Raw genomic sequence first — 14952 nt, 5'->3', positions numbered from 1 at the left:
CACCCACACTTCCCAAAATCCCACATTACCAAAATTATTTCCTCAATCTGTGCCTTGACTCCCATTTGCTCGACAAGCATCACACAGAATCCCAGAATGGTTTGGGTTGGAAGGGACCTCAGAGCCCATCCTATTCCCTGCTATGGGCAGGGACACTTTCCACTAGCCCAGGTGGCTCCTACACCTGTCCAACCCAGCCTCAGACACTTCCATATCCCACAGCTGTCAAATTGACCTGAAATTTCTATTTCAAATGAAATATTTTTCATCCGTTCGTTTATCTCCCGATAAAACTGTTAAAATTAGAGATTTCACTCCAGCTTGTTCTCAGGCTCCTACCAAACAGGAGAGAAAATAGGGACCACTTATTTTATTTTTAGCAAACTCATTTTCTACCTGTTTTCCTTTTCTTTCCCTTGTCTTTTGCTCCAGACACAGGAAAGCCTGGCCATATTCTAGGCAAAGAAAAAACCAAGGAGATTTGATGGAATAATTCCAGTTTTACTGCTTGGCACACAGGAGCTGGAGGAGATATAAACTCAAATACTCAGAAATATAGTGCAGTGTTAGAAGCCTTACGAGTATCTGGGTGGCCTGATTGATGTCCCTGAGCCTCCTAGCTTAGCCTGGACCAGCCAGCCAAGGAGAACACCAGTCCCTGAGATGCCATATGGAAAATGGGCAATAAGACACATCCTAAGGGTGGCCTGTAGGGTAAACAAGGTGAGTAACGATCCCTGTGAGCTCCTTTCTGGTGCTGGAAATGAGTCTGCAATTCCCATCTCGGTATTCAACTCCAAACATAACCCATTCACAACAATTTCAGATTCATGGAACAAAGCTGGGCCCTTGAATTATGGCTGGGACAGCAGGAAGTAATAAAAGAAAATGCTATAGAGCTGGTAGCTGTCATTATGCACTTGTAATCAGACAATCATTAAGGCTGGAAAGGACCTGTAAGACCTCAAAATCCTATGTTTGGCAGGGGAGGAGATAGAGGGGACACAGATCACCACATCTTCATTAAGGAAAAAAAAATTAAAATTTAAAAAATTAAAATAAACCCTGGAACTTTGATCTCCAGTGTTTTGCTCCTGTCCCACTGGGATTTCTGTCCTAGTTAATCCAATAATGAGAGAAAACTACTGACCACTCAGAGCTGTACCCATTCCCAGTTCCTTTCCTTCCTAATGATCCCTTTGACTCCAGGTGCAAAATTGTCTTCTAAAAGGGGGGAAAAAAGAAAGCTACAAAAAGCAAGCATCTTTGAGCAACCTGTGCCAGGGCCACACCACCCTCACAGTAAAAAAATTCTTCCTTGTGTTGGAGGGGGGGAATTTACACCAGATTTTCCCTGGTGCAGCTTGATCTTGTTACTTTCTGCTTTGCCTTTACCACCTGCACTTTCCAGCCTGCTCTTTAAGTACTCATGGACCCCCCTCCATTCCTTTAAAACTTTTTATTGCTTCTTGTTAACAATTCCTTAATACCTAAGATGGGCTAAAATGAAGGAATATCCTTGTGCTTTTCCAAGCCATCTCACACACCCAAGTCCTAGCACTGTTCTCTCTCCACCTCCTGGCAATTAATGTTGGCTCCCCCAGGTAGAGCCAAACTGCAAATAAAGAGGAACATAAAAATGTCCAGACCCCATCTATTGCAAAAGGCAGAGGTTGGCACCCCTTGTTGCTGGAATTTACAGACTGCCTTTTGGTTTTTTCATTTTATCCCCCTTGAACGCTAAAATCAGTTAATCCTGGGTAGCAGCACAAAACTTGTGACCAGAGACAGACCGTAAATCATCCAAGGGTATTGTGGCACAAATCCCTGCTGGAAAAAAAAAGCAGCAGCACTTAACTCCTTCCCTTCCCTTCCCTTCCCTTCCCTTCCCTTCCCTTCCCTTCCCTTCCCTTCCCTCTTCAGGGCTCCAGGCAGGCTGCAAGGTGGGTATTTATCCATTAGCACCTCTCAGGGTGCTGCAGTGCATTGCCTTAATCAGTTAGTGAAGCTTTAATCAGTCGTGCAAGTGGATGGATGGATGGATGGATGGATGGATGGATGGATGGATGGATGATGGAGGATGGATGGATGGATGGATGGATGGATGGATGGACGATGGAGGATGGATGGATGGATGGATGGATGCATGGATGCATGGATGCATGGAGGATGGATGGATGGATGGATGGATGGATGATGGAGGATGGATGGATGGATGGATGGATGGATGGATGGATGGATGGAAAGGCAGTGGAGAAATACACCTGTGAGTTAATGAACAGGATGCTGAACCTCATCCTGTGATGTTTCCACTTCACATCACTGTGTCCCTATGGATATAGTGGATTTCTCTGGAAGACCTGGCATGGGCTATTCATGGGGACTAAAACCCCCACAAAAACAATAATAAGGAGTAAAACAGTAACAAAACCCAACTGGACAAACCTGAACTGACCCAAAACATTAAAATCCATTTCAGCTCACAACAGTATTGCTCACAAGGGCAGGTCTGGAATGGCTTTCAGAGATGCAGGTATTTTCATTTCCTCGGGTGGTGGTACTAAACCTCCAGCTGCTGCTGCTCCAGATGAGCTGCTGCCCTTCACATCCGTGGCTTTCCCCGCTGAAGAACAGGAATCCGGGCACAGAGTCCCTCAGTCCCCTGTCCAGCACCAAAGAGAGGAGCTGTCCCAGCACCAAGAGGTGGCGCCCAGAAACCAGGAGATGCTGCCCCTGGGACTGGTTTGTGCTGGGGCAGAGCCCAGCACGGCGAGGCAGCACCAGGGTGAGGAGGACGCGGGGGAAAACACACATCAGGACCGACTTAGAAACTGTGCAAAATGAGGATCAGCCCTTTCCAGCCCCCATTCCCAGCTGCCAGGGCTCCTCATGCTCCAAGAACCAAGCTCAGATTCTTGAAGCTGTGCACACACCAAAACAGCAATTTGTTCTTTCTCCACATGTCTGCTATCCATTTATTCCAGACAGACCCTTGACTCCTTCTCCTGGCCCCAGCTTCAGTTTTATACACCCTTACAGGAACGCTGTAACAGAGTAAATTGCAAAATTCCATAGTAAAAATCCCTGTTGTGTTTTCCAGTTTCCTTAAGCTACAATTCCTTGGGTTTGAAGTAAGAAGTGAATATTCAATATCCACGTTTTGAGCACAAACTACTGAATGAAGAAAAACAAACCTTTTACTGTAGAAATTAATGGAATTGGGAAAAAAACCTCAAAGTACAAGGCTGTAATTTCTTTCATGTTACAAACACAAGTTGATGATCAGCAACACATTGAAAGAGAAAAAAAAGAGAAGGGGGGAAATCTGGTTAAAGTTTGTCACTTAAATTCACTGCAAAGAGATTTCACTGAAGTAAGACATTTTAAGCATTTAAAAAATAGATTTTTTTTTACCGAAAAAAAGAAGGAAAATATTTACACTTTGAGAAATTGATAAGCCAGTACTTCAGAGTACCCAATCACTGACTGAGTGCTGTACTCATGGGCTGAGTTTTTTATGGCTGATGTATTCAAGCCTTTCTGAACACTGATGAAGGACATAACAATCAGCAGCAAGGAAGACATCCTCTAAACCCAAGGAAAAGAAGACAAGGTTAAGCAGCTTTCTAACCACTTTAGTAAAATAGTCTGGATTTGTACCCTGAGCCACCTGCTCCAGTGGAAGGTGTCCCTGCCCATGGCAGGGGGATGGAATGGGGGGAGCTTTGAGGTCCCTTCCCATCCAAAGCAGTCTGGGATTCCATAATTCCTCACAGCTCTCTCCTCAAAAATATATTTAAAAAAAAAAGTTTAAAAATTGTGGAGGGCACTACAATATTTTAAGGTACTTTTGAGAAAACTCTGAGGTTCTGTTCTGCACTGAACCCAGTGGAGCCTCTTCTGCCTCTTGCATACTCTGTATTTGTTTTTACCATTTCTTGTCAGTTCCAAGCAGAGCAACATCGAATTTCTTCAAAGTACTCCCTGAAAAATGACATTTGAATTTAAACACTTCACCTGCTACAACTAAAAGTCTCTGTACAGTGCCTGGAATTACATAATTCCCCCCTGTGCTTCTGCATCTGCCTAATAATTATTGTCATTCTGATGTAGAGACAACATACAGGGGACAGCTGAACACTTTTGAGAGGGTAACCGGGACAGAGACTCAAGTAAACCTTTTTTTTAGGAGACAAAGAACAAAATAGGATCTTTGCTGCAAACACAAGATCTAACTGAACTTACAAGGGGAAAACACAGAAAAAAATGTTGGACTTCTGTGCCACTCCATTGATTTTTTGCCCACTGAAACCACCCCATTTTTACAGTGCCACTTACCGGGGTTGGCTTAGTGCTGGAAGAAACTGTTATTTACATGAAAATTTACATTCATGTCCATTTCAGAGTAGCAACAAAACGCTCCCCAGGATCTTTTTTTTCTTCTCACATCAAAGAAACATATCCTGTATTAATTCTAAACCAAGGAACTGTTAAATCAATTTTTAACATTTCTCACTGTTACAAATTCATGACTTTTGGAAATATTGCTTGTGGTTTTTACACAATTCTGAAAGTTTCTTTGATTTGCAAAGAGATACTTCTCATAGTTTTTACAGAATTCTGAAAAGTTCCTTGAGTTCCTAAAAACAATTCTCATTGTGGAGTTATTTTCTGAATTCCAAAACAAATTTAGTCACTAATTGGAGACAGGTTGCTCTGGATAAAAATACAGATCCTGCTCAACTGTCCTTAATCAGAATCCTGATGGATCTGAGCCACAGTTTGATACAGTATTTGAGTGTCTTCCAGCCTCAGGATTCTGTGATTCGTTGTCAGGAAGACAAAATAAAGCAGGTAACAATTACAAACTAACCTGTGAAATAATCCAGCCTCATTTGTGCAGGTAAATATTAACTGAGGAGGAATGAGGGGTTTGTTTAGTTCAGGGCTGGAGACTCAAAACAATGCTGTGCACGCCTGGGAAAAACCTGATGGCTCATTAGTGCTCCTGTTTGGCTGAAGGGTCAGGGAGCTTGGGAGTGCTGCCAGCCAGAGAAAGCTACAGAAAAAGGCTGGATGGCTTCCAGTGGTGTTTTGATGGAAGTCAGGCTGTTAGGGATGTCCATGGCAATGTGGGGAAGAGAAACTGAAATTTCTTCTCTTTTCTTGGTGCCTACACTCCTCCTGTTCTTCATGGAATCCCAGACAGGTTTGGGTTGGAAGGGATCCTAGAACTCACCCCATTCCAGCCCTGCCATGGGCAGGGACACCTTCCTCTAGCCCAGGTTGCTCCAAGTCCTGTCCCAGCCTGGTCTTTGACACTTCCAGGGGCAGCCACAGCTTCTCTGGGCCCCCTGTGGCAGGGATCTTCCCCCAGCCCTGCCTCTGTGTGAGCCCCCTCACTATGGAATTGTGACACAGAAAATGTTTAACCTGAGATTTCCCCTTGCTGCTTACAAAATGCAAAAAGTGCCAGAGGCTGCTCTGTGGTGGGATGGGTCACCTCAGGACCTTCGCATCCATAAAGACGGGAGAGAAGAGTAAACAAGTTTAGGAAATAGTGGCAGGAATTTTTGCTCTGGTAAAAAAAAAAAAAAAATGGGCTGAGATCAAACCTCCCATCACACTATCAGCACAGGTAAATGCTCTACACTACATCTGACTCTTCCTCCAAAAACAGTGAACCAACAGATCTTAGCCACTGGAAGGAGTCCTGCCCATGGCAGAGGGTTGGAACAAGATGAGCCTAAATGTCCCTCCCAACCCAAACCATTTTGGGATTTTTATGGATGAATGTATGGAATGTCAACCACAGCAGTTAAAATACTGCACTAGAGCACATCCAGAACCATTACCCAATACACAACCCAAAGCTCACAAAAAGCCAGGGATTCTTCAAAAATTTACTGTTAAATCTGACATATCTTGAATCTTATGTTGGCTGTGTAGTTTCTAAAGAACAACTGCTATAAATAATTGTATGCGTTTATCTGCATCTAAAAGTCTTAGAGTTTAAAATTAAGCCCAAGTAAAGAGTCTAATTTTCTTTCTTGCCTTCTCAGAGTGATACGTAATAATTTATGAACTACTTATCTGTTAGGTCTTTACAGCTGAAAATACCAAGAGGCAAGAAAACCGACAAGGCACAGAGCAAAATATGAGAGACACGTGAGGATCCCACACTGCCATTCCCAGCCACAGTGCCAAGGTCTCTCCCGGGCACTCACCGACTCCTGCAGTTCCTGCTGGATAGGTGAAAGAGCCAGCAGCTCTCCTTTGGTTTGTCAGCACCCCAAAATCATCAAAAAACTCAATTTTCCTACTTTTAGATGCAGAAGTTTATTTTCTTTTCATTTTTACACACAGTTGTCCTTGTTCATAAAGTGAGCTGTGGGCTGGCGAAGGTTTTAACAGCCACAGCCCCTACAAAGTGGATGGATCAATGTGTAAATCACTTGGCAATTAACTGTGCATTAACTAACTAAACTTAGAGCCTTGAACAGCACTCACAGGTGGAGGGGGCTGGGTTGAACTCGGGGGCTCAGTGCACAGAGGCACTGAGAGTGCGTTCTCCACTGTTTTCCTTACACCTATGTAGAGAATCCCAAAAACATAACGCTGCTCAACTATTCAGTCATGAATGTCTTGTATCCTTGTACAGAATTCTGGGGCAAAAAGAAAAGAGAAGACTTCCAAATTTTTTTTTCTGCATTACCACTGAGAAGTAGAGAAAGAGAAAAGCAAGTTTTGGGGTAAGATTGCTGAGGAAAATCTGATGACAAATGGGCAGCTAAGCCTTCCTTGTAAGGGACGAATGAAACCTGTCTAGTTTTCCACTGAAACGATTTCTGTTCCAAGGTTAATCACCTTTTTTTGCAGCCTGAAGAACTGACTGTGATGTCCCTGAGCCACTCATTCGATTGCAGAGGTTGCCTGAGGGACAGCCAGGTTGCTCAGAAGCACCTGGTGTTAATGTCCTGCAAAAAGCTGTTTGTGCATCCAGGAGGAATGTCAAGAATCATTAAATCCCCATTTACTGGCCTTGTACCTCACAGCATTTATCACTTGGTGCTGGCCTGGCAAAGGGCTTTCTCACCTCTGCGGGCTGAGGGAAGCTGGAACTGCCCAGGTTTCTCAGGGAGCAGCCCCTGGCTGCCAGGACTGCCCTTTCCTCTCCCTGTAACCCTGGCGGGGTTACATCACTCTGCCAAGACCTTCAGCCCCCAGTGAGAGGGGCTGGGGACATGGGGACACCAAGGAAACCATCTGGCAGCCACTCGAGCTCTGTGTTCCTGCTGCTGGGAAGCAAAGGCTGGATCTTCACATTATTTCTATTTTTCCTAAACACGCTGTGTTTATTTAGATGGTGAAATACTGTTGCTTGGCTATTACCTGTGGATTCATAACACCAAGTTCTCTGTTTTGTAAGAGCTTTCCTCGGTGTCCCACCACACAGGGAACTGGGAAAATATGAACAAGGGCTGTTTTCCACTGCAAGGATTTGCCATCAGAGAGCAGTGATTCAGGACTGGCATCCTTTGAGCCAACAAATATTTGTAAAGTGCATCTTACAACACCGCGGGCAATTACAAAAAACTGTTTCAATGAAGTTGAATTTGTCAACCTGACATTTATTACATTACACAACAGAGCAGGAGACTTGGCTTTGGTCACACAGCAGAACACAAATGTTGGAATTTTACATTGGAGTGAAACGTTCAAACTTCACCAGACTGAGCTCCACAGGAGGAGCTCTGGCCTCACCCTTCCAGCCACATGCACAGAAGGGGCTGCTGGGTTTGGACCTTGCCCTTTTGGGCATCCCCTCCTTCCTGTTAACGTCTCTTTAAGGAATCAAACAGGGTCTGGTGGGTTTATTTCATTTCAATCAGCTCCACCAACACTGGATTAGGTATTGGGAAGGAACTGTTCCCTGTGAGGGTGGGCAGGTCCTGGCACAGGGTGCCCAGAGAAGCTGTGGCTGCCCCTGGATTCCTGGCAGTGTCCAAGGCCAGGTTGGAAGGGGCTTGGAGCAACCTGGGATAGTGGAAGGTGTCCCTGCCTGTGGAACTGGATGAAATTTAAGGTCCCTTCCAACCCAAACCCATCTGTGATTCTGTAACATTTGCTGACCTGTTTTCTACTCTGTGTATCAGCCATGCCATTGGCCCAGTCCAGATCTCTCCTGCTAAATCCTTTTAAATCAGTGCACCAAAACTGAGTTCTAAAACAAATCATGAAATAAAAGGGAAAGCAATAAGACACTGATTAAAGGCCACTCATGTCCCAGGTTACAAGAGGTCAGAACTGCCTTGGTTGGGCAGAGGGAGAGCTCCCAGCAGAAGGATTGCCTAAAACTCAGTGTTAGACTAAACTCTGTGCCTTCAAATTTTCTCTCAGATTGATAGGAATTTGGCTGATATTGTGGGCAGTTATCACTGCCTGGAAGAAAAACAGCTACATTAAAATGTGTTCTGTACAAAACACCTGGGGCTGCCACCTTCAGGACAGAGAGGCTTTCTGACTCTGGGAATGGGCAAAGCCCACAGCAGGCAATTCAGTGTCCCTCAGTGTTCACCTGCTTTTCACATCTCACCATTTTTAGCCATTTTATTCAATTTGGTCATCACATTTTGGTGCTTGCACAACTCACCCTCCTTGCCACTGGTACTAAATCATTTACAAACACAAAGACCAACCCCAACTCCAACCCTGCTGCCCTTTCCTCACACAGGGACCAAACAGAAGGACAATGATCCTTTAGGACTTTAAATACTTCCTTTAGCTGGAAATGTGCACTGGCCCTTAGGGGTGAAAGGAAAAATGGGGTCGGTTTGGTCTTGAGCAATAAGAGTTCGTAAGTTGACATAAATTTTAAATACATATATTTAACTGTATAAATACCTGTGGTCTTCATCTAGAAGACTGAGTTTCCTGTATTTCAAATAATTTACACTGAAACACTGCTCCCTCACACCACCCCACACCTGCTGCTGGATCTTCCGGCTGTCCCAGCTCACAGCCATGTCATGGAGCGTGGCGGAGTCCCCATCCCTGGAGGTGTTCAAAAACCACGTGGATGTGGCACTTGGGGACCAGGTTTAGTGCTGAACCTGGTGGTGGTGCTGGACTGATGGTTGGACTTGGTGATCTGTGAGGTATTTCCCGACCTTAATGGTTCCATGATCCCAAGATTCCAAAATAAAAGGAAGTGAGCAATAAAGACACAGTGGATTTCAGATGTCAAATTATTCTCTAATTTGTTTTCTGGCAGCTCTTGAAAAAAGAGACAGAAAAGACACAGAGGCGACACCAGCAAAAGGCTTGTGGTCTGGTGGGGTATTGAAACCTGCTCTGTATGACCTTGGAATAATTTCTTTACCTAAAAATGCGTTTAAAACGTGGTTTTAAACAAGGTATTAAAAGAGGCTTGAAGCTGAGGGAGGAACAGCAAATGTGAGTTAAAGACCATTACTAACTTCTGGGCTTCTGCAAGGTCAAAAAAGCATCACTTCAAAACAGCTTCCTCCCAGGGTTACAAAGGGACAGCGCAGTTACAAAGGAGGAGCAGAGGGACCTTCCCGACCCCAGCCCTCCAGGCTGTGTCCCTCTGTTCTGGCAGCATCCTGGGATTAATCAGTGCCAGAAGCAGGGGCTGACCCGTCACACAAAAATGCCCTCAGGCAAATCCCTGGGGTTTGGTGAAACCGGACCAGAAGGATTTGCTCTGAATCCACAGCTGGAATGCGTCAGTGTCTCTGCTTCCCAAACACTCTGGCGAAACATTTCCCTCAATCTCTTTTAAAGCCATGGCGTTAATTCCGGTTTGTGTTTTCCAGCACACGCCCTAAACGAGCTGTGAGAAAACGTCTGGAAGGTGTTAAACTCCGGGGGGATGTGGAGGGTGTCTCCTACTTCTCCTCCCCATCCCAGAATTTACAGACAGCCTGGCACAAGTCCGGTGTCCCCTGCTGTCAGTGCTGGCCCAGCATCCATCCCCCCAACCCATCCAAAGAGTTGGTGAGGAGCAGAAATGCAGCTGAATTACAAAACGGTACCAAACAAATAATACAACTTTAGAATCACAAAATCATGAAACGGTTTGGGTTGGGAGAAACCTTTGAGCCCATCCAGTCCCACCACTGCCATGGGCAGGGACACCTTCCACTAGCCCAGGGTGCTCCAAGCCCTGTCCAGCCTGGCCTGGGACACTGCCAGGAATGGGAGCTGTAGCTTTACCAATCTAGTTTATTCTTCAATGGCAGAAGTTACAGTTTCACACCCAAATAAGCCCAGAGCTGTCTATTTTCCCCTGCTCAGTTAAGACTTTCCTAAAACAATATACCTGGGTGAGAATTTGAGAGAGACACAAAGGCCAAACCTACCTCAAGGTTTCCCGACTTCTGTGGCCAGTTTGGCCACAGCCTTTGAGGAGGACACACTGGAAGAGCATTGTACTGATTAAAGACAAAATGTTTAAGTATAAAGGTGGTTTGATGTTAAATTCCCCCAGGTTTTTCTGACAGGTCTCAGGACGGCCTCACAAATGGCCTGCTGGCTCCAGGTGAAGATGGAGTGGCAGGGAAGCCCCAGGTGGAGAACAGTTCCCTCTGCAGACATCAGACCCAGCCCAGCACCAGTGACACCATCACAGCTGGAGTTCCCCTTTCAGTGTCCTGTTTGTCCCCACGTCTTTCTCAGGCCTTGTTCCTGGCACCCCTGAGATCCAAGTCCATCCTACCACATGGGTCTCTCCAAGCTCATGGCTGCCTGCTCAGGGAGCTCTGTTCCCAAATATTTCCTGACAAAACCGGGAATCTTTTGGCTTGGCCTTTGTTCTCTGATTTCAGGTTTGTGGGGCTCGGCCCTCACGGGTTACACAGCCACAGAAGAATTCCCATTCCTGTGGGGTTTGGTTTGTCTAAAGGTTAAGGAGTTGCCGTGTCCTGCCGTGCCCCAGAGCCTGCTCCTCGCGTGCTCAGCAGTGCTGTGTTTGTGTTGCCATGGGGAATTCCTGGGAGCCCTCCTGCCCCTGCCTCCCACCCTGCGTGAGAAGGGCCCTGTGTAACCTCCTGGGTGAGTCACATCCCCACACGAACCTGTCCACCCCAGGTGCCAGCAGCCAGTGAGGAGTGAATTTACAGCTCCAGGAAACGTCTGCTCAGCTGTGCTTCCAGCGAGCACCAGAGCAAAACCTGTTATGTCAACACAAGCGGTTGCACAATCCGATGTTTGATCCCACATCCACTCCCGAGCACAAGCAGATCTCCTGGAAAACCAGCTCTGTGTGCTCTGCAGGAACAGCTCTGCAGGTGATCACTCAGTGCTCAGGTGTCATCCCACAGACAAAACATGCCCGGGGGAACAGGAAGGGCATTGGCCGCAGCCCCATTCCCTGCCAAAACGGGTTTTCTTCTCACCAACACAAACAGGCCAAGGCCAAGCTCCAGTGCTCCCCAGGTCAGTGGGATTGATTCTGAACATTCCCTTCTGCTGGTAAAGACAGGCAGAGATTTCCAGTGCCCAGCCTGGCACTGCAGCCTGCCCCAGGTGCCAAGGAAGAGACGCTCAAGGCCACCCTCAGTGCTGGGTGTCCCAGAGCCCACCAGAGCTGCTCTCCAGGGCCCACCAGAGATGTTTTCCAGAGGTGTTTTCCAGAGCACAGCAGAGCCGTTCTCCAGAGCCCACCAGAGCTGATGTCCAGAGTCCACCAGTGGTGTTTTCCAGAGCCATTTTCCAGAGCCCCCACCAGAGCTGCTCTCCAGGGCCCACCAGAGCTGTTTTCCAGAGCACATCAGAGATGGATTCCAGAGCCCACAACAGCCGTTTCCCAGAGCCCACCAGAGCTGGTTTCCAGACCATACCAGAGCTGGTTTCCAGGAACTGAGCTCACCCCCAAGGCTTCACCCCCTTTACCAGCGCAGGGTGGCACTTCCATGTCCTTCAGGCATAAAGGATCTTCCATGTGCTGCCCCTGCAGAAATGTTTGAAGACTGAAATAATTCACTCTCTAAATCCATCTTTTCATGCCTCCTAGAGATCACATACTGGGTTCGGAAAAAATACTGTACACACAAAGCAGAACGTGGATTAAAGGGAGGGAAAATGGAAACAAAGGATTACATTTCTAGGTATAGGGAAACTGTGTGGCTGGTGTCACATTGTGTGTTAGAAGAGGGGTTTTCCTGCATTATTATTCTCCTACCACATTATTTTTAATAATGTCTAATAACTTCCCTGCTTTATAAGGAATCCAAGATTAAAGGCAGCAAAAACTCATCCCGTGCACTGTCTTGTGAGCTGCCTCATACCATCGAGCTCCTCCACATATCTTCACAAAAAAACCTGAAAATAGCCCACAAATTATCAAAATAAAACTGTCTGAAAACAGCAGGTGACAAATATAGTTTTATTTTTTATCATCTGGTAACACTGTGATAATATAAACTGTATAAAGCATGATAAAACTCTTCCATGAAACAGAGTAGGTACATATTATAAAATAAAAAATACAAATGTTACATTACCAAAAGGAAAGACGACATTTAAAAGAAAATATTACAATAATATAATGGTACCAGTTCCTTTCCATATTCCAGAATTTATGGAAAATGTTTAAATTATGCAGCACTAAGATAAGTTACTTTTATTTTCTCTCTTGATTTTAAACATGCACTAATTCAAACAGAAATAAAACCTATTGATCAATACAGGAAATGTTATTTAACCACAGAACTTTGCATGTAGACTTGGACCAACCCAGTCTAGTGGGACGTGTCCCTGCCCATGGCAGGGGGTGGAATGAGATCTACCTTAAGGTCCCTTCCACCCCCAACCATTCCACAATTCTTTGGTACAGTGGCTGTTAAAAGAAATGCATTGTAATTCTTTCCCTTCCCAGGGATTTACTGACTTTAGCAATTAAAGTTTTCAGAGGTGCAGCTGCATTCTCTGTGCATTTGCAGAGTTACAGCAATACTGGTTGAGATGGTACTAAAATAATCTCTGTCTATGCACAGTCTTTCATTAATCAAAGTACTAAGAATATATTTTTAATATAGCCCTTAAAGCTTCACATTCTTACCTGGGCATGTTCTACCAATCCCCAGTAAACATTGCCACTGTCCCTTTGCAGAAATGTGTTGTTTTACTCATGCTCAAATGCAAAATCACTGTTAATTTATGAAGAAACATTCAGGTCAGAAATACACAAACTGACAATAATTTAACACAGGGTTGCCAGTAGCTCAAGAGTTCAAGCAATGTAATTTTGAGGGCTAAATATGAAAAAGAAAGTATCAGAGGTTCAGTTTTTTGCTGAGTGGTACAGACATTCTCATATAGCAGTAGAATGGATTTAAATTTTTTTTTTTATTCCATCTTATCCTTCAAGCTATGCCCAGTTTACATCAATTAAAAATCAATTACCCCCCCAAAAGAAACCAGAGTTTACAATTTTATAAGAAAACACAAAGACACTGAACCCAATGATCTCCAACTAATTCCACAGTTTTAAAAACGAGGATCTCAGCCTACTGAAATGTTTTTAGCTCTCAAAAAAGCAGTACAAAATGCTATTGGAACGTGAGCATTCACAAGAAGACGTGCTTAGGAGTGTCACACAGCCCTGTGAGGAGCAGGGATGCTCCACTCAAGTCCTTTTGCCTGCAGTTCCAAAGGCAGGAGCAGTTTCTGGGCAGGGCAGGGCTGGGCACAGCCTCTACGTGTGGTTGTTGTTGAGGTTGCTCTTGTTGAAGAACCTCCTGGCCTCCACACTGCTGAGGGACACGGAGCAGCGCGAGGGGTTCTGCTTTCTGTACTCGATGCTCTCCATCATCGCCTCCTTGATCACCTGCAGCCAGCAGCAAAACTCAATTTGAACGCTTTGAAAAGGGCAGAAACAGCCCCTTCTCCCATCAACAGCTGCTGCTCCCACTTTTAGATCCCCTCCATCACTGAGCAGAGGGATCGATGAGTTTTAGCACAAATAGTATTTCTTGAGTGTATAAAATACTGATTTTAATGTGGTTAGTAAAAATATGAGAGAGGCCACTAAGACCAAAGAAATCACACAAAAAGACACAGTATTTAAAAAAGTCCCAATGGAACTCAGAAAGGTAAATCCAAACACTGAGAAAATCCTTATTTCAAGGATGTAGAAAGTAGTTATTATGTTGAGAAAGATTTAGTCTTCACTTTTAAATCCTTTGTGCTGATGTAACAAGTTTTCTTCACTACATTGATTAAACCCCCCGTATCTTTATCTGGGACGATCATTACACTTGTCACTCCACAGATCATGTCATGCTTCACCAACTAACAATTACAAATAATTATTACTGAGTTAGCTGATAAAGAAATTTTCTTCAGAGAAAACTTCCAGTGTCTTTTTTGTCCAATTAGACAAAAAAACCCCTGAGTATAAAATCTTGCACATCTTTAACAGTGCCCTTTGCTCAGCTATCCTGAATGGCTTGGGATGGTAAAATGGCAAAACCAAGGCAAGAATTGAATGAGAAAATCAGGCAAACACTGAGGCACTGTACCTTTTGTAGGGCAGATTTAGGGCTTTCCTCACATCACCCACTTCCCCCTGTAACAATCCAGCCCCTTTAACCCCCCATACTCACATCCATGTTATTGAGGGTGTTGAACTCCATGAGGTCATGGAGCCTCTTGAAAGCCTCGTTGGGATACTGGAAGTTGAAGGTAGAGAAAGGTGTATCTGGATCATCAAAAATATCAAAGTCTGCAAAATCCTTCTCTTCTTGTGTTTCTCTGGGAACGCCTGCACAGGACAAATACGAAAATTCCATCCAAATGTTACGGCTGAGGATTTATTACCTTATTTTTAACAGCTCCTTTTAATTAATTCCCTAAGGACTGCAGACAAAGCTGGAGCTGTTTCAGAGGCTAAAGTTTCCTAGCACATAACCACCAAGTGATTCCAGA

General features: G+C 44.9%; 1 protein-coding gene across 2 annotated transcripts in view; it reads right to left on the bottom strand.

Annotated features, from left to right (window-relative positions):
• Positions 1-12415: 12415 nt before the first annotated feature.
• PLA2G4A (phospholipase A2 group IVA) overlaps positions 12416-14952 on the bottom strand; it is a 67269-nt gene continuing 64732 nt past the window's right edge. For both annotated transcript variants that reach the window (XM_041479638.1, XM_041479639.1), the window contains exons 18-19: positions 14631-14788; positions 12416-13852 (exon numbers count right to left, since the gene is read on the bottom strand). In XM_041479638.1, coding sequence (XP_041335572.1) covers positions 13721-13852; positions 14631-14788 — 290 coding nt within the window. In that variant the 3' untranslated portion in view covers positions 12416-13720. The remainder of the gene's footprint in view (positions 13853-14630; positions 14789-14952) is intronic.

The sequence above is a fragment of the Pyrgilauda ruficollis genome, unplaced genomic scaffold (assembly GCF_017590135.1).
Source record: "Pyrgilauda ruficollis isolate IOZ18807 unplaced genomic scaffold, ASM1759013v1 scaffold49, whole genome shotgun sequence".
NCBI lineage: Eukaryota > Metazoa > Chordata > Aves > Passeriformes > Passeridae > Pyrgilauda > Pyrgilauda ruficollis.
This window is presented reverse-complemented; position numbering and strand designations above follow the sequence as displayed.